At 49.7% G+C, this 19,588-nt stretch overlaps 1 protein-coding gene across 1 annotated transcript in view; it reads left to right on the forward strand.

The window, feature by feature from the left end:
- Positions 1-335: 335 nt before the first annotated feature.
- emx1 (empty spiracles homeobox 1) overlaps positions 336-19,588 on the forward strand; it is a 56,840-nt gene continuing 37,587 nt past the window's right edge. The window contains exon 1 of the mRNA XM_055631002.1: positions 336-748. Coding sequence (XP_055486977.1) covers positions 400-748 — 349 coding nt within the window. The 5' untranslated portion in view covers positions 336-399. The remainder of the gene's footprint in view (positions 749-19,588) is intronic.

Genomic DNA, 19,588 nt, shown 5'->3' on the forward strand with positions numbered 1-19,588 from the left:
TCTCTCTCTCTCTCTCTCTCTCTCTCTCTCTCTCTCTCTCTCTCTCTCTCTCTCGCTCTCTCTCTCTCTCTCTCTCTCTCTCTCTCTCCTCTCTCTCTCTCTCCACACACACACACCAATCTCACACACACCACCACACACAGACCCCAGTTTCAAGATTGGGGGGGTCCAAGATTGGGAGTTCCGCCCGCTTATATCAAAGATCCAGCGCCTCTCAACCACTGATCATCAGAAACTCGTCTCTCTCTCCCTCCCTCCCTCCCTCTCTCTACCTCCCTCTCACTCCCCCTCCCTCCTATCTCTCACACGCCCTCTTTCTCTCCCTCTCTCCTCTCTCTCACACACACACACACACACACAGCCACAGCCACAGCGGAGGAGCTAACTTCACCCACCACTATGTTCCACGCGGGCACCAAGCGCTGCTTCACGATCGAGTCGCTGGTGGCGAAGGAGAACAGCCCGCTGTCGCCGGACGAGTCGCTCCGACCGGCCGCTCTCAGCTACCCGACCACCGCCGACGGCTTCCCCAACGCCTTCCAGGCGCCCGGCCGCTCCCTGTACTCGGGGCCGGACCTGATGTTTCAGGAGGCAGTCGGTCACCCGGCGCTGCCCGTTCACCACCCGCACCCGCTCAGCTCGCATCACCTCCAGACCCCGCACCCCTTCTTCTCGCCTCAGCACCGCGACCCCCTCAATTTCTACCCCTGGGTCCTCAGGAACCGGCTGTTCGGACACAGGTTTCAAGGTAAGCAGAGATTCATTCAGAGAGAACAAGTTGTGTGTTTAAGAAGGAACTGCAGATGCTGTGGAAAATCGAAGGTAGACACACACACACACAAATGCTGGAGAAACTCAGCGGATGCAGCAGCATCTATGGAGCGAAGGAAATAGGCAACGTTTCGTCCCGAAACGTTGCCTATTTCCTTCGCTCGATAGATGCTGCTGCACCCGCTGAGTTTCTCCAGCATTTTTTTTAATCTACCTTTTTTAATCTACTTTCAGAGTGGTGAATCTCTGGAATTCTCTGCCTCAGAGGGTAGTTGAGACCAGTTCATTGGCTATATTTAAGAGGGAGTTAGATGTGGCCCTTGTGGCTAAAGGGATCAGGGGGTATGGAGAGAAGGCAGGTACGGGATACTGAGTTGGATGATCAGCCATGATCATATTGAATGGCGGTGCAGGCTCGAAGGGCCGAATGGCCTACTCCTGCACCTAATTTCTATGTTTCATTCACGACAAGTTGTACCACGGAGATGCAACACCGGGATATGTAGAGCCATGCATACAGGAACAAATTAGTAGTTAATAACCTGCTACATCCAAACTCTCATGCGGGTGTGAATTATTTACAGTAAACATATCAATTATGATCAACTGCCCACTCAGATGAGAAATATTTATGAATTGATAAACGAACAAAATATCTTCATAAGGAGTAGACGTGTTAGCATGCTAGATGTATCATTTACAATTTGGAACTAGTTATGGCCGAACATAGATAATATAATGGGCATTATGTGTGTGGAGCATACTGGATGTGCCTTGCTAGTTAGAGCTGTACTCACAAAATCTATGATATATATATATATATATATATAATATATAATGGACATTATGTGTGTGGAGCATAGTTGATGTGCCTTGCTAGTTAGAGCTGTACTCACAAAATCTATGATATATATATATATACGTGTAACAAGTGTATATACCACGTTATATTCAATATATATATATATATATATATATATATATATATATATATAGTATATATATATACTCTGCCAGCTACGGCTGTACACACAGAATTTATAATAGCGTGCTATGTGTATTTTACATATTTAGCTAGTTAGGACTGTCATACAGACTTTATATTATTTTATAATGTTAAAACACACGCATATATATATAGCAATTATATATATATATAGTCTTTATGCAAGTTATATATATAATATATATACATATATGTAATAAAATATCTTATAAAATAATAAGTTACAGAGAAAGGTTGAATAAGTTAGGTCTTTATTCTCTGGAGCGCAGAAGGTTAAGGGGGGACTTGATAGAGGTCTTTAAAATGATGAGAGGGATAGACAGAGTTGATGTGGACAAGCTTTTTCCCTTTGAGAATAGGAAAGATTCAAACAAGAGGACATGACTTCAGAATTAAGGGACAGAAGTTCAGGGGTAACATGAGGGGGAACTTCTTTACTCAGAGAGTGGTAGCGGTGTGTAATGAGCTTCCAGTGGAAGTGGTGGAGGCAGGTTCGTTGGTATCATTTAAAAATAAATTGGATAGGCATATGGATGAGAAGGGAATGGAGGGTTATGGTATGAGTGCAGGCAGGTGGGACTAAGGGAAAAAAGTTGTTCGGCACGGACTTGTAGGGCCGAGATGGCCTGTTTCCGTGCTGTAATTGTTATATGGTTATATATGGTTAAACTGTATTAGTCTGTATATATGTGTATATATATAATAATAATAATAGTTTATTTATGGGCGCCTTTCAAGAGTCTCAAGGACACCTTACAAAAATTTAGCAGGTAGAGGAAAAACATGTAAGGGGAATGAAATAAATAGTAGACTATATAATTTACACATTAGCTAGTTGGGGCAACAGACCCAACGGGTCTGCACTTGGTCTAGTATATATATATATATATATTGCATAAAAACTGTACATAGCACACTATATATAATTTATACATTAGCTAGCTAGGACTGTATATACAGAATCTATCTTATTTTATAGTTCAACACACACATATATATGAATTGCTTGCATGCAGACGGCAAATAGCGCCCGATATATAATTTATACATTAGCTAGTTTATATATACAGAATGTATATTATTTTATAGTGTTAAAACACACCCACATAAATGAATTATATATATATATATATATATATATATATATTATATATATATATATGTATAACGCATACTGACGGCATATAGCGCACTGTGTATAATGTATCCATTTAGCTGGTTAGGACTGTAATACAAATTATATATGCACCTTATATATATATATATATATATATATACTTGATGTAATTATAAGACGTACATATTTTACATATAAATTATAATATCTAAATAGGTAGGGCTGGACATCCAGATTCCTCATATTAATGATATAACTGCGATCTACACATACTATGGTAATAAAAAACATGAAATCAAAACTAGAATTAAGGTCGATAATAACGACACTATATTAATGCCGTGTTATGGGAAGATATTTAAAACTACTCTCCATCTAGAATCCGTATTTAGAGCGTGCTAACATGAAACTAATAGACCCTCATGTATATCAGAACTACATTTGCCTCCGTGTGAACCGTTTGTTACAATTGTACCGCTGTTAAAGCAAATAGAGTTGATATTTTTATTTGTGAAATTCATCGTAACCTTAACATTGGTGATTAGTATCCCACTAATTGTATTGTGCAGATGAATAATGCCAGTATGGTTGCCAAGCATAAGACGCGCATTTTGTACCTGCGCTCATTTCATATAAACATATAACCATATAACCATATAACAATTACAGCACGGAAACAGGCCATCTCGGCCCTACAAGTCCGTATCGAACAATTTTTTCCCCCTTAGTCCCACCTGCCTGCACTCATACCATAACCCTCCATTCCCTTCTCATCCATATGCCTATCCAATTTATTTTTAAATGATACCAATGATACCAATGATTTCAGTTATATTTCACCGCAACCCTGCTTTGATTAAATGTGACTTCATGTTTGGCTGGGAACGAAAATTCAGACAACAGGGTCCCGACCCGAAAAATCATCCGTTCCACCTCTCCCAGATACGCTCGCTGCCTGTCCCCGCGGAGTGACTCCAGCATTTTGCCCCATTGTACCACGGAGATGCACCAACACCGGGATATGTCGACTAGGGCCACGCACACAGGAACGGATTGCCACCTCTGTCTGTTGCGAAGGGGAGGGAAGGCGGTTTAGCTGTATTCAAAGATCACAGATCTCCCCTCTAGTAGCGTTGGTTGCATTACTGAACGAACTCGCTCCCGGTTTAATAGCTTAAAAATCAAAGCCCTGGGACCCCCAAAAAAAAAAAAATCAAACTGTGCAAATCTTTAAAAACTTCAGTGTATCGGATTTATTTCGCGAAAAAAAGCCGCAGGCCGCGACAGAATGTGTCATTCAGAGACGAACAAGTCAGACTGGACACGTTTTTGGTTCATTTACTGAGCCGGGTAATACAGCGAATCTATTATCATATGTATGTAGAATCACCGGCCTTTAATCTGAAAGGCGCTTGTAAAAAAAAAAAAACACCTCCAAAAGTAGTTCAATTAATATCCAACGACTAAATGGACAATGTGACCACATTTCGACCGACTAATGGATTATATTTCCCCCGATGAACGGAGTGAAAACAGGAGGGGTGTCGGGCCGTGGGTGGACATCGTTAACAGTTACCAATTGGAACCAAAGTCTCCGAATTAAACACAATGACTGCCCCATAATTGTAGGCACCGGGAGACAAGCCGATGCGGGAATCTTTGAGCGAGGCACAGAGTGCTGGAGTAACTCAGCGGGTCAGGCAGCATCTGTGGAGAACATGGATAGGTGACGTTTCACAGAGTGCTGGAGTAACTCAGCGGGTCAGGCAGCATCTGTGGAGAACATGGATAGGTGACGTTTCACAGAGTGCTGGAGTTACTCAGCGGGTCAGGCAGCATCTGTGGATAGAATAAAACAGGCGATGTTTAGAAACATAGAAAATAGGTGCAGGAATAGGCCATTCGGCCCTTCGAGCCTGCACCGCCATTCAATATGATCATGACTGATCATCCAACTCAGTATCCTGTACCTGCCTTCTCTCCATACCCCCTGATCCCTTTAGCCACAAGGGCCACATCTAACTCCCTCTTAAATATAGCCAATGAACTGTGGCCTCAACTACCTTCTGTGGCAGAGAATTCCACAGATTCGCCACTCTCTGTGTGAAAAATGTTTTTCTCATCTCGGTCCTAAAAGATTTCCCCCTTATCCTTAAACTGTGACCCCTTGTCGTGGAGTTTCGGGTCGGGACCCTTCTTGAGCCGACTGAAGCAAATAACCCCCCTTCTAGTTGCCGCCTGCATTATCTATTTTTTTCTGCTGTATTTTTTTGGACAGAATAATTTCCCTTCAAACATATCGAGGAAGATTGGATTCCGAGACAGACCGTTCAAATAACCACTTCCACGGCTTTCCTGTGGCTGTACAACGCGATCTTCGTCTGTAGGAAGGGACTGCAGTGGCTGGTAGATTTAAACCGAAGATAGACACAAAATGCTGGAGTAACTCAGCGGATCAGGCAGCTTCTGCTGGAGAGAAGGGACGTCTGGAGACGTTTCGGGTCTAGAAGCGAAGTCTAGAGGGAAGGGTCTCGACTCGAATCGTCACCATTTCCTTCTCTCCAGAGATGCTGCCTGACCCGCTGAGTTACTCCAGCTTTTTGTGTCTTAACGCGGCTGTATACATGGAGTCAATTGCAACGGTAATCCACCTGTAAAATAATTCGCAAGATACAGAGATTATAGACAATAGGCAATAGGTGCATGAGTAGGCCATTCGGCCCTTCGAGACAGCACCGCCATTCAATGTGATCATGGCTGATCATCCCCAATCAGTACCCCGTTCCTGCCTTCTCCCCATATCCCCTGACTCCGCTATCTTTAAGAGCCCTATCTAGCTCTCTCTTTAAAGTATCCAGAGAATCGGCCTCCACTGAGGCAGAGAATTCCACAGACTCACAACTCTCTGTGTGAAAAAGTATTTCCTCGTCTCCGTTTACCCCTTATTCTTAAACTGTGTGGCCCCCGGTTCTGGACTCCCCCAACATCGGGAACATGTTTCCTGCCTCGAGCGTGCCCAAGCCCTTAACAGAATGACTTAGTCTGGTCGGCGAACTGGGCTACAATCTCAAAAATCGATCCACGCCGTCACGGGCAGACCCAGGAAACTGTCCCTCGTAGACAAAAATGCTGGAGAAACTCAGCGGGTGCAGCAGCATCTGTGGAGGGAACGACCTGCCTATTTCCTTCGCTCCATAGATGCTGCTGCACCCGCTGAGTTTCTCCAGCATTTTTTGTCTACCTTCGATTTTCCAGCATCTGCAGTTCCTGCTTAAACAAACTATCCCCCGTACAGGTAAATTGTCTAGCAAGGACGAGGGGTGGTTTGTTTAAGAAGGAACTGCAGATGCTGGAAAATCGAAGGTAGACACAAAATGCTGGAGAAACTCAGCGGGACGGGCAGCATCTCTGGAGAGAAGGAATGGGTGACGTTTCGGGTCGAGACCCTTCTTCAGACTGAGGGTCGTGTGGGGGAGGACGAGATACAGACGATGATATCGAGGATCAGATTCAGATTCAGATTCAGATTCAGATTCAATTTTAATTGTCATTGTCAGTGTACAGTACAGAGACAACGAAATGCATTTAGCATCTCCCTTGAAGAGCGACATAGGATATAGAACAAATCAATAAAGGATAAAAACAAAAAAAGTAACGATGACAAAGGAAATAGGCAATGTTTCGGGCCGAAACCCAATGGGTTTCGGCCCGAAACGTTGCCTATTTCCTTCGCTCCATAGATGCTGCCGCACCCGCTGAGTTTCTCCAGCATTTTTTGTCTACCTTCGATTCTCCAGCATCTGCAGTTCCGTCTTAAACACGGTGAGAATGGAAACTGGCCATTGTTAGCTGTGGCCCTAGGTGAAAATGGGTTACAGCCAATGAAACTCAACTAGTCTGAAGAAGGGTCTCGACCCGAAACGTCGCCCATTCCTTCTCTCCAGAGATGCTGCCTGTCCCGCTGAGTTACTCCAGCATTTTGTGTCTATCTTTAAACCAGCATCTGCAGTTCCTTCCGACACAAGACTACTTTGAAGGTAGTACAACGACTTGGGGGGGGGGGGGGGGGGGGGGGGGGGGGGGGGCTATCTCTCGTTTCACTTTCCCCCTGACCCTCAGTCTGAACAGGGCAGGTACCCAAGGCCCCGGGCGATAGGATTCAACTGAACACTTGTAAACAGGTCGGGAGTGAAAAAAGGAGGGAGAGAGATCGTGTGATTGAATAACGTAATAGACTTGATGGGCCGAATGGCCTCATTTTTCTCCTATCACATGACCTTTTGACACCATGTGCTGGAGTAACTCAGTGGGTCAGGCAGCATCTGTGGAGAACATGGATAGGTGACGTTTCACAGAGTGCTGGAGTAACTCAGCGGGTCAGGCAGCATCTGTGGAGAACATGGATAGGTGGCGTTTCACCGAGTGCTGGAGTAACTCAGCGGGTCAGGCAGCATCTGTGGAGAACATGGATAGGTGACGTTTCACAGAGTGCTGGAGTAACTCAGCGGGTCAGGCAGCATCTGTGGAGAACATGGTCAGAAAACGGAAGGGTCTCGACCCGAAAACGTCACCCTTTCCTTCTCTCCAGAGACGCTGCCTGTCCCGCTGAGTTACTCCAGCATTTTGTGTATGCCTACGGTTTAAATCAGCATCTGCAGTTCCTTCCCACACAACCGACAAACCTGCACGTCTTTGTAGTGTGGGAAGAAACGTGGACCTATACATAGAAATATAGAAACATAGACAATAGCTGCAGGAGGAGGCCATTCAGCCCTTCGAGCCAGCACCGCCATTCAATATGATCATGGCTGATCGTCCCCAATCAATAACCCGTGCCTGCCTTCTCCCCATATCCCCTTGACTCCACTAGCCCCTAGAGCTCCATCTAACTCTCTCTTAAATCCATCCAGTGACTTGGCCTCAATCTCATGAACCTACGCTGCATTGCCTCAATCACAAGGATGTCCTTCCTCAAATTCTGAGAGCAAAACTGTGCACAATACTCCAGATGTGGCCTCACCAGAGCCCTGTGCAACCGCAGAAGAACCTCTTTACTCCTATACTGAAATCCTCCTGATGAAATACAATTCTTCATAATTTAAAGATAGACAGAGTGCTGGAGTAACTCGGTGGGTCAGGTAAAGTGTGTAGGATAGAATTAGTGTACGGAGATCGCTGGTCGGACAGACTCGATGGGACGAAGGGCCAGTTTCCGCGCTGTATCTCTAAACTCCCAAACCAATAGATATTTGTGTGTGTTGGCCTTAGATTTGTCACGTTCCTGTGTTGCTGTTGCAAGCAATACTTTCATCGTGCCGGTACCAGAATCGCGCATATGACAATAGACTCGTGTCTGAAGAATGGTCCCGACACAAAACGTCACCTATCCACGTTCTCCAGAGATACTGCCTGACCCGCTGAGTTACTCAAGCACTCTGTGAAATGTCCCCTATCCATGTTCTCCACAGATGCTGCCTGACCCACTGAGTTACTCCAGCACTCTGTGAAACGTCACCTATCCATGTTCTCCACAGATGCTGCCTGACCCGCTGAGTTACTCCAGCACTCTGTGAAACGTCACCTATCCATGTTCTCCACAGATCCTGCCTGACCCGCTGAGTTACTCCAGCACTCTTGTGTGGGGGTTATTCAAGACAGAAGATTGCTGGTGCTGGATTAAAGATCACAGTTGAAAAAAATAGAGTGGAGATTAAACCGGAAACACAAGAGACTGCAGATAGTCATAGAGTGATACAGCGTGGAAACGGGCCCCTCCAGCCCAACTTGCCCACACCGGCCAATATGTCCCATCCACACAAGTTCCACCTGCCCGCGTTTGGCCCATATCCCTTTACCACCTGTCCTGTCCATGTGCCTGTTTCAATGTGTGTGTGTTTTTTTTAAAGATAGACACACATTGCTGGAGTAACTCAGCGGGACAGGCAGCATCTCTGGAGAGAAGGGATGGGTGACGTGTCGGATCGAGACACTTCTTCAGAAATAACATTTCTTAAACTTTGCGATACATAGAAAATAGGTGCAGGAGTAGGCCATTCGGCCCTTCGAGCCTGCACCGCCATTCAATATGATCATGACCGATCATCCAAAATCAGTACCCCGTTCCTGCCTTCTCCCCATATCCCTTGATCCGCTTAGCCCCACGAACCAAATCTTAAGGGCCTGTCCCACTTTCGCGACCTTTACAGGCGACTGCCGGCACCCGTGATAGGTCGCCAAAATGTTCAACATGTTGAAAATTCAGCGGCGACCAGAAAGACGGCACGACTCTTTGAAGGCCTCTCACGACCATAGGGGACATCTCACAACCATACAGGCGACCCTTGGCGACATGTCGCGGGTGACCACGACCGTGGTCGTGAGAGGTCACCTATGGTCGTGAAAGGTCTCTGACGATGATTTCGAGAGATAGAACCGTTCCCGACCCCCCCTACTCTGGGCAAGAGACTCCGTGCGTCTACCCGATCTATTCCTCTCATGATTTTTCACACCTGGGTGCTGGAATCTTGAGGTAAACACCCTCAGTACCGGAGCAACTCAGCGGGTCAGGCAGCGTCTGTAGAGGGAGATTGATGGGCGACTGCAAAGGGGTCCCGACCCGAAACATCATCTATTTCACTCCACGTATAAGGTGTATGGATACACAAAAATGCTGGGAGAAACTCAGCGGGTCAGCAGCATCTATGGAGCGAAGGAATGATATCGACGTTTCGGGCCGAAACCCTTCTCAGACTATGGGGGGTGGGGGGGGGGGGGGGGGAGATGGGGGGGGGGGCGGGGGGGGGAAATTCCAGCGGGAGCCCGAGAGCCAGGGGGGATGGATTGGGGGAGACAGCTCGAGGGTTGAAGGAAAACATATTCACGACGACAGTGTCAGAACACCATCGTCTCTTCCCCGCACAACCATAGGTCAGGCCACGCGGCCCTTCGGCCTGCACCGCCATTCAATAGATCATCACCGTGATCATCCAACTCAGTATCCGTACTGCCTCTCTCCATACCACCCTGACGATGATTTAGCCACAAGGGCCAATCTAACTCCCTCTTAAATTATAGCCAATAACTGGCCTCAACTGGCCCCCTCTGTGGCAGAGAGTTTCGAGAGATTCAGCACTCTGTGTGTGAAAAAAGTCACCTTCTCATCATCGTTTTAAAGGATTAACCCTTATCCTTAAAGCTGTGACCCCTTGTCCTGGACTTCCCTAACATCGGGACCAATTGTTCCTCCATCTAGCCTTTCCCTACCCCTTAAGTATTTTGTAAGGGGGAGGAGAAGCTCGGTGGGTTTAGGAAAGGGAGGGAGACAGCAAGGGCCAGCAAAAACTCTCCCTCTTCCTCCTCATCCAACTTCCTCTCCTCCTCCCCATCCCCTCTTCTCCTCTCTCCCCAAACCCCCTCCCTGGGGGCTCAGGGGCAATCCGCCATGCTGGGGGGGGCGGGGGGGGGGGGGGGGGGGGGGGAGATGAGAGAGAGGGAATGAGAAGATAGATGGGAAAGGGTGAGTGTAACGGTGAGAGAGGATGGGGAGATGAGTAGTTAAATGAGTGAGGATTAGGGAAGAGAGGGTCGGAGCGGAGAGAGTGTAAGGGTGAGAGGGGAAGATGAGGTGGTAGAAAGAGTGTAAGATGGGAGATGGAGAGTGTAAAGGGGCAGATAGAGGAGCGGTGAAGGGGGAGGGAGAGGAGAGCGGGCAGGGTGAGAGGGAAGACTGTGTTAGTGTCTCTCCTGAAGCTGATGGAGTGAGGATGGATTCTGAGAGCCAGGTCCTCTGGTTGAGACACCCCGGGCTGGGTGGTGCTGGCATGATGGTTCATTGACGGACATTCACTTGTAGGTTAATTGGCTTGCTTAATGTTAAAAAAAAAAATTGCCCAGTATAAAATTGTCCAACTTCCAGTATAGTCCCTGGTGGACTCTTCAGAAGAGATGACCACAAGTTACAAGGACATGAGCATAGTGTTTCTGCTGGAGCATCGGAGGTTGAGGGGAGGAGACCTGATAAAAGTTCAGAACATTGCGAGCTACATACAGATACTCCTCGACTTGCGATATTTCGACTTTACGATGGTGCAAAAGCAACACGTATTCAGTAGACAAAAGTGCTGGAGAAACTCAGCGGGTGCTGAAATCCGAAGAAGGGTTTCGGCCCGAAACGTTGCCTATTTCCTTCGCTCCATAGATGCTGCCGCACCCGCTGAGTTTCTCCAGCATTTTTTGTCTACCTTCGATTTTCCAGCACCTGCAGTTCCTTCTTAAACACATAGGTTTGTGGGTCGCCTGACTTCTGTAAATTGTAACGTATAGGAAGGAACTGCAGATGCTGGTTTACACGGACGAGGGGCACAAGCCATTTAGAACGGAGACGAGGAAACACTTTTTCCTCACAGAGAGTTGTGAGCCTGTGGAATTCTCTGCGTCAGAGGGCGGTGGGGGCAGGTTCTCTGGATGCTTTCAAGAGAGAGCTGGATAGGGGCTCAGGGGATATGGGGAGAAGGTAGGAACGGGGTACTGATTGGGGATGATCAGCCATCATCACATTGAATGGCGGTGCAGGCTCGAAGGGCCGAATGGCCTCCTCCTGCACCTATTGTCTATTGTCTAAATGCTGGAGTAACAGCGGGACAGGCAGCATCTCTGGAGAGAAGGAATGGGTGACGATTCGGGTCGAGACCCTTCTTCATATCTAGTATTGAGTTAGTGTCTGGGGGGGGGGTGATCGCTGGTCGGCCCGTTGTATCTCTAAACTAAACTAAAAGATGCTGCCTGAGCCGCTGAGCTACTCCGATAGTTTGTACGTTTTGGTGGACATTGGAAATTTAGAAATATAGAAAATAAGTGCGGGAGTAGGCCATTCGGCCCTTCGAGCCTGCACCGCCATTCAATGTGATCATCCCCAATCAGTACCCCGTTCCTGCCTCCTCCCCATATCTCTTCGCCTGGTGGACTCATAGATTCATAAGGTGATAGGAGCAGAATCAGGCCATTCGGCCCATCAAGTCTACTCCACCAGTCAATCATGGCTGATCTATCTCTCCCTCCTAACCCCATTCCCCTGCCTTCTCCCCACAACCCCTGACACCCGCACTTACTCGGGTCAAACCGAACGGCCTCTTTCCTCATTGAAACATATAAGATTGTTAAGGGCTTGGACACGTTAGAGGCAGGAAACATGTTCCCGAATGTTGGGGGAGTCCAGAACCAGGGGCCACAGTTTAAGAATAAGGGGTAAGCCATTTGGAACGGAGATCAAGAGACAGTTTTTTGCACAGAGAGTGGTGAGTCTGTGGCATTCTCTGCTTCAGAGGGCGGTGGAGGCAGGTTCTCTGGATACTTTCAAGAGAGAGCTAGATAGGGCTCTTAAAGATAGTGGAGTCAGGGGATATGGGGAGAAGGCAGGAACGGGGAACTGATTGTGGATGATCAGCCATGATCATATTGAATGGCGGTGCTAGCTCGAAGGGCCGAATGGCCTACTCCTGCACCTATTGTCTATTGTCTGATGTCTTTCGTTTCTTAAAAAAAAAAACACAGCCAATGCATAGAAGGGGCCGGTTCACCCGACAGTTCAGGATAATGTGACGCCGATGAATCGCCTGCTGTCGGGTGTAGAGGGGCCGGGAGATGAGCATTATTCCTGGCGATTAAACCTGGCTTGTAGATGATAGATGCCGGCGGATTGAAGGCGTGTGTGTGTGTGTGTGTGTGTGTGCTGACCCGCTTTGAGACAGGCGCCGTTTGATGCAAGGGGCAAGGAGATACAGTGAATTCCCGAAGGCAGAATCAAATCACCACACTACCTGTCACTTACACAAATAAGCCTTTACAAATAATCCCTGGGCATTATTCAGTCTGAAGGAGAGTCTCCACTCGAGTCGACACGGTGGCGCAGCGGTAGAGTTGCTGCCTTACAGCGAATGCAGCGCCGGAGACCCGGGTTCGATCCCGACTACAGGTGCTGTCTGTACGGAGTTTGCACGTTCTCCCCGTGACGTGCGTGGGCTTTTTCCGGGATCTTTTTGCTCCCACACTCCAATCCAAAGAACGTCCAGGTTTGTTGGTTAATTGGCTTGTGCGGGGATCCCTGGTCGGCAACGATCCGGTGGGCCGAAGGGCCTGTTTATGTCTATCTTACAGTTCCTTGCTATTATTTAAAAAAACTCTTTTCCATTTACTTCGATTCTCTCACTTTAGATTTTAGAGGTGCGGCTCTTCGGCCCAGCGACCAGCGATCAGCCCGCACACTAACGCTAGCCTACACCCACTAGGTACCCCCCCCCCCCACTCTCACCCCTCTCCCCTCCACTCTCTCGCCCCCCTCTCATCCCCCTCCCCTCTCTCTCCCACTCTCACCCCGCTCTCCCCCCCCCTCTCTCACCCCCTCTCACCCCTCTCTCCCCTCCTCTCTCCCCCTCTCTCCCCCTCTCTCCTCCCTCCTCCTCCCCCTCCCCCTCCCCCCCTCCCCCCTCTCCCCCCACTCTCCCCCCTCTCACCCCCGCCCCTCTCCCCCCCTCTCTCCCCCCTCTCTCTTTCTCCCTCTCCCTCTCTCACCCCCTCTCTCCCTCTCTCTCCCCCTCCCCTCCCTCCACCTCCCTCCTCTCTCCCCCCCCTCACTCCCTCTCTCCCCCATCTCTCCCCCCTCCTCTCTCCCCCCTCTCACCCCTCTCTCTCCCCCTCCCTCCACCCCTCTCCCTCCCCCCTCCTCTCCCCCCCTCTCCCCCCTCTCTCCCCCCTCTCTCTCTCTTCTCTCTCCCCCTCTCTCCCCCCTCTCTCCCCCCTCTCACCCCGCCCCCCCACCCCCCCCCTCCCTCTCCCCTCTCTCCCCCTCCCCTCGCCACCCTCTCCCACCCTCCCTCTCTCCCCTCTCTCCCTCTCCCCCCCTCGGACATCCGCTCCCCACTCTCTCCCCTCTCCCTCCCCTCTCACCCCCTCCCCTCCCCCCGCTCACCCCTCTCCCTCCCTCCTCTCCTCTCCCCTCTCTCTTCCCTCCCTCGCCCTCTCTCTCCATCCTCCGCTCTCTCTCTCTCTCTCTCTCCTCCCTCCTCTCCATCCCTCGCCTCCCCTCCCAACTCCTCTCTCTCCTCTCTCTCCTCTCCTCTCTCTCCTCTCTCCCCTCCTCCTCTCATCCCCTCTCCTCCCGCCCCTCTCTCTCTCCCCTCTCCGAATCTCCCTCTCTCGCTCTCTCCCTCTCCCTCCCCTCTCTCTCCCCCTCATCTCTCTCCTCCCGTCCATCTCTCTCCTCTCTCCCTCTCTTTCTCTCCTCACACACTCTCGCACAACACATCTATTCCATCCACCTCCCTCCTCAGTAAGAACACAGACTCAACATCTCCCCATCTCTCACTCGTCCCACCCTCTCTCCTCCTTCCCACTCTCTTCCCCCATCTACACTAGCCCCACCTGCCCACACCCTCCCTCTCCCCTCCATTGCCCCCCCTCGCCTCTCGGACCCCCTTAGTCCTCACCTCCCCTCTCCTCTCCTCTCTCGTCTCCAAACATGCCCCTCTACACTAGTCCCCCTTCCTGCCCAACCCTCACGCCCCCATCTACACTAGTCCCACCTCCCTCTACACTTCCCAACATGCCCCATCTCCTCTCTCCCCCTCCCCACACCTCTCACCCCTCACCCACACTAGTCCCACTGCCCTCAACAACATACCAACTGCCCCCATCTACACTAGTCCCACCTGCCCACACCGACCAACATGCCCCATCTACACTAGTCCCACCTGCCCACACAGACCAACAACATGCCCCATCTACACTAGTCCCACCTGCCCACACCCACCAACATGCCCCATCTACACTAGTCCCACCTGCCCACAGACCAACATGCCCCGTCTACACTAGTCCCACCTGCCCACAGACCAACAGGCCCCATCTACACTAGTCCCACCTTCCCACAGACCAACAGGCCCCATCTACACTAAGCCACCTGCCCACAGACCAACATGCCCCATCTACACTAGTCCCACCTGCCCACACCGACCAACATGCCCCATCTACACTAGTCCCACCTGCCCACAGACCAACATGCCCCATCTACACTAGTCCCACCTGCCCACACCCACCAACATGCCCCATCTACACTAGTCCCACCTGCCCACACCTACCAACATGCCCCACCTACACTAGTCCCACCTGCCCACACCCACCCACATGCCCCATCTACCCTAGTCCCACCTGCCCACACCCATCTCCACTAGTCCCACCTGCCCACACCACACAGACCAACATGCCCCATCTACACTAGTCCCACCTGCCCACACCCACCAACATGCCCCATCTACACTAGTCCCACCTGCCCACACCCACCAACATGCCCCATCTACACTAGTCCCACCTGCCCACACCCACCAACATGCCCCATCTACACTAGTCCCACCTGCCCACACCCACCAACATGCCCCATCTACACTAGTCCCACCTGCCCACACCCACCAACATGCCCCATCTACACTAGTCCCACCTGCCCACACCCACCAACATGCCCCATCTACACTAGTCCCACCTGCCCACACCGACCAACATGACCCCTCCACACTAGTCCCACCTGCCCACCCCCCACCAACATGCCCCATCTACACTAGTCCCACCTGCCCACACCCACCAACTACACTGCCCCAGCTACACTAGTCCCACCTGCCCACACCGACCAACATGCCCCATCTACACTAGTCCCACCTGCCCACACCGACCAACATGCCCCATCTACACTAGTCCCACCTGCCCACACCGACCAACATGCCCCATCTACACTAGTCCCACCTGCCCACACCGACCAACATGCCCCATCTACACTAGTCCCACCTGCCCACACCCCACCAACATGCCCCATCTACACTAGTCCCACCTGCCCACACCGACCAACATGCCCCATCTACACTAGTCCCACCTGCCCACAGACCAACATGCCCCATCTGCACTAGTCCCACCTGCCCACTAGGGCCAATTTACAATTTTACCTAAAGCCAATGAACTTTTACAAACCTGCACGTCTTTGGAGTGTGGGAGGAAATCGGAGCACCCTGGAGAAAACCCACGCTCTCCCTAAACTCCGTACAGACAGCACCCGTAGAGTCAGGATCGAACCCGGGTCCCTGGCGCTGTGAGGCAGCTACTCCACCGCCGCCCTAATTGGGAACTCATTAAGGATACTTTAATCTACTTAAAAGACGAGGAGTACATGTTCCTACTGACGGCTTCCTTATGTTAAAAAATGTAGACTTCCTAAAATATACCGCGTTTGGCAATCTGGTGAATGTCATTGATTAGTAATGTACGTTAGAAATAGCTACACGCGTAAAATACATCCCCATTTAGTGTTGGAAGGAACTACAGATGCTGGTTCATACCGAAGACAAGAAGGGTCTCGTCGCCAGTTCTTTCTCTCCAGAGATGATGCCTGTCCCACTGAGTTACTCCAGCATTTTGTGTGTATCTTCACTACTTAGTAAGCCTCTCTCCCCCTCTCCCTTCTCCCCTTTCTAGGGGCTAGTGGAATCAAGAGATATGGGGAGAAGGCAAGCTGTGGAGAACATGGATAGGCGACGTTTCGGGTCGAGACCCTTCCGTCTTCTGACCATGTCGCCCAGAGATGCTGCCTGGCCCGCTGGCTGAGTTACTCCAGCTTTTTGTGTCTATCGTCGGAGTCTAACCCAGCATCTGCAGTTCCTTCCTACACAAACCGCCCTGCTGTTATACACAAACTCGCCCAGCCTCAACGACCTCCTCTGACAGCTCGTTGCTGCAGGCACTGTGGGGTCTTGAGCGGAACACAAAGTACTGGAGTAATAACTCAATAGGTCGGGCAGCATCTGTGGAGGAAATAGACAGAGTCGGGGGCTTTCTTCAGGCAATTCGAAGGGACTGAGCTAGCGATATGGATTATTTATTTGCATGTTGGATGCGGGATAGTGTTACCGTGCGGGGGTCGCTGGTACGCACGGACTCAGTGGGCCGAAGGGCCTGATTCTGCGCTGAACCTGTTAAAACTTGTCCAAAAACAACTGTTGGCTCAGAGAAGTATAGTAGATCCCTCGATCCTTCCTTCTGTCGGGAGAGACCGCCCGACCCGCTGAGTTACTCCAGCAGCGTGTGTAGAAACATAGAAACATAGAAATTAGGTGCAGGAGTAGGCCATTCGGCCCTTCGAGACTGCACCGCCATTCAATATGATCATGGCTGATCATCCAACTCAGTATCCCGTACCTGCCTTCTCTCCATACCCTCTGATCCCCTTAGCCACAAGGGCCACATCTAACTCCCTCTTAAATATAGCCAATGAACTGGCCTCAACTACCCTCTGCGGCAGAGAGTTCCAGAGATTCACCACTCTCTGTGTGTGAAAAAAGTTCTTCTCATCTCGGTTTTAAAGGATTTCCCCCTTATCCTTAAGCTGTGACCCCTTGTCCTGGACTTCCCCAACATCGGGAACAATCTTCCTACATCTAGCCTGTCCAACCCCTTAAGAATTTTGTAAGTTTCTTTAAGATCCCCTCTCAATCTCCTAAATTCTAGAGAGTATAAACCAAGTCTATCCAGTCTTTCTTCATAAGACAGTCCTGACATCCCAGTGTCTCTGTAGATTTCTCACCTCGGCGCCAATCTCGCTCAGAGAGAGAAGGTGACGGGGGGGGGGGGGGGGGGGGGGGGGGGGGGAGGGGGGTGTGGAAGAGAAATTGGACTGAGATGCAGACACCACAAGACAAGAATAATGGAGGCTTAATGTAACGGGGAGGAAGTTGGTGATGGGGTTTGAGTCAGAGAGTGATACAGTGTGGAAACAGGCCCTTCAGCCCAACTTGCCCACACCGGCCAACATGTCCCAGCTACACTAGTCCCACCTGCCTGCGTTTGGCCCATTTCCCTCCAAACCTGTCCTATCCATGTACCTGTCTAAATGTTTCTTAAACGTTGGGATAGTCCCATCCTCAACTACCTCCTCTGGCAGCTCGTTCCATACACCCACCACCCTCTGTGTGGAAAAAGTTACCCCTCAGGTTCCTATTAAATCTCCTACCCCCTTCCCCACCTCACCTCATCATGACCTCTGGTCCTCGATGCCCCTACTCTGGGCAAGAGACTCTGTGCGTCTGCCCGATCTATTCCTCTCATTATTTTATACACCTCTATAAGATCACCCCTCATCCTCCTGCGCTCCATGGAATAGAGACCCAGCCTGCTCAACCTCCCCTATAGCTCAAACATGTTCCCGATGTTGGGGGAGCCCAGAACCAGGGGCCACACAGTTTAAGAATAAGGGGGTAAGCCATTTAGAACGGAGATGAAGAAACACTTTTTCACACAGAGAGTGGTGAGTCTGTGGAATTCTCTGCCTCAGAGGGTGGTGGAGGCCGGTTCTCTGGATACTTTCAAGAGAGAGCTAGATAGGGTTCTTAAAGATAGCGGAGTCAGGGGATATGGGGAGAAGGCAGGAACGGGGTACTGATTGTGGATGATCAGCCATGTTCACATTGAATGACGGTGCTGGCTCGAAGGGCCGAATGGCCTACTCCTGCACCTATTGTCTATTGTCTATTGAATGCTTTCGATCCTTTCAGATTAGAGAATCAGTAACTATCCCCGAGAAAGAATCAAGGAACTATAGATGCTGGAGGTGTTTCCTCGTCTCCGTTCTAAATGGCTTACCCCTTATTCTTAAACTGTGACCCCTGGTTCTGGACTCCCCTAACATCGGGAACATGTTTCCTGCCTCTAGAGTGTCCAAGCCCTTAACAATCTTATATGTTTCAATGAGATCTCCTCTCATCCTTCTAAACTCCAGAGTGTACAAGCCCAGCCGCTCCATTCTCCCAGCATATGACAGTCCCTCCACCCCGGAAAATTAACCTTGTAAGGGGAAAGATTTAAGAGGAACCTGAGGGGCAACTTTTGCAGGGTGGTGGGTGTATAACTCCAAAGCAAATAAAATCATGGGAGACCCCTTCCACCCCTGCAACGGACTGTTCCAGCTGCTACGGTCAGGCAAACGCCTCCGTTGCCATGCGGTGAGAACGGAGAGGTTGAGAAGGAGTTTCTTCCCAGAGGCAATTCGGACTGTAAACGCCTATCTCACCAGGGACTAACTCTACTGAACGTTTTTCCTTCCATTATTTATTATGTAAAAGAATATGTGTGTTATGATTGTGTTTATAGTTTGTTTTGTTGTTTGTCTTTTGCACAAAAGTCCGCGAGCATTGCCACTTTCATTTCACTGCACATCTCGTATGTGTATGTGACAAATAGACTTGACTTGACTTGACTTGACTTGACTTGTATGGAACGAGCTGCCGGAGGAGGGGGTTGAGGCTGGGACTATAACTGTATTTAAAACAGGCGAGGCAGGTCGTATAACAACATATAAAAGGTATGTTGGGCAGATACATGGATGGGGAAGGTTAAGAGGGATATGGGCCAAACATGGCCAAATGGGACCAGCTTAGATTGGAGATCTAGGTTGGCATTAGCCTGCTGTGCCAAAGTGTCTTGTTTCCACTGCTGGTATGGCTCTAAATGAGCGGATAATTTTCTTGCACAGCCGAAAGTTGTAGGACAACTTGTTTTGTTCGATCGTCTGTTTGTGCATGCCAGGTTAATTGCATTCGTCGAAACAGGGTGGACCACGTGAAGGTTGCAATCTCCCAGCCCAGCGAATAGGTACTAGATAAAGCCTATTC

Source organism: Leucoraja erinacea, unplaced genomic scaffold, assembly GCF_028641065.1.
Source record: "Leucoraja erinacea ecotype New England unplaced genomic scaffold, Leri_hhj_1 Leri_60S, whole genome shotgun sequence".
Taxonomy (NCBI): Eukaryota; Metazoa; Chordata; class Chondrichthyes; order Rajiformes; family Rajidae; genus Leucoraja; species Leucoraja erinaceus.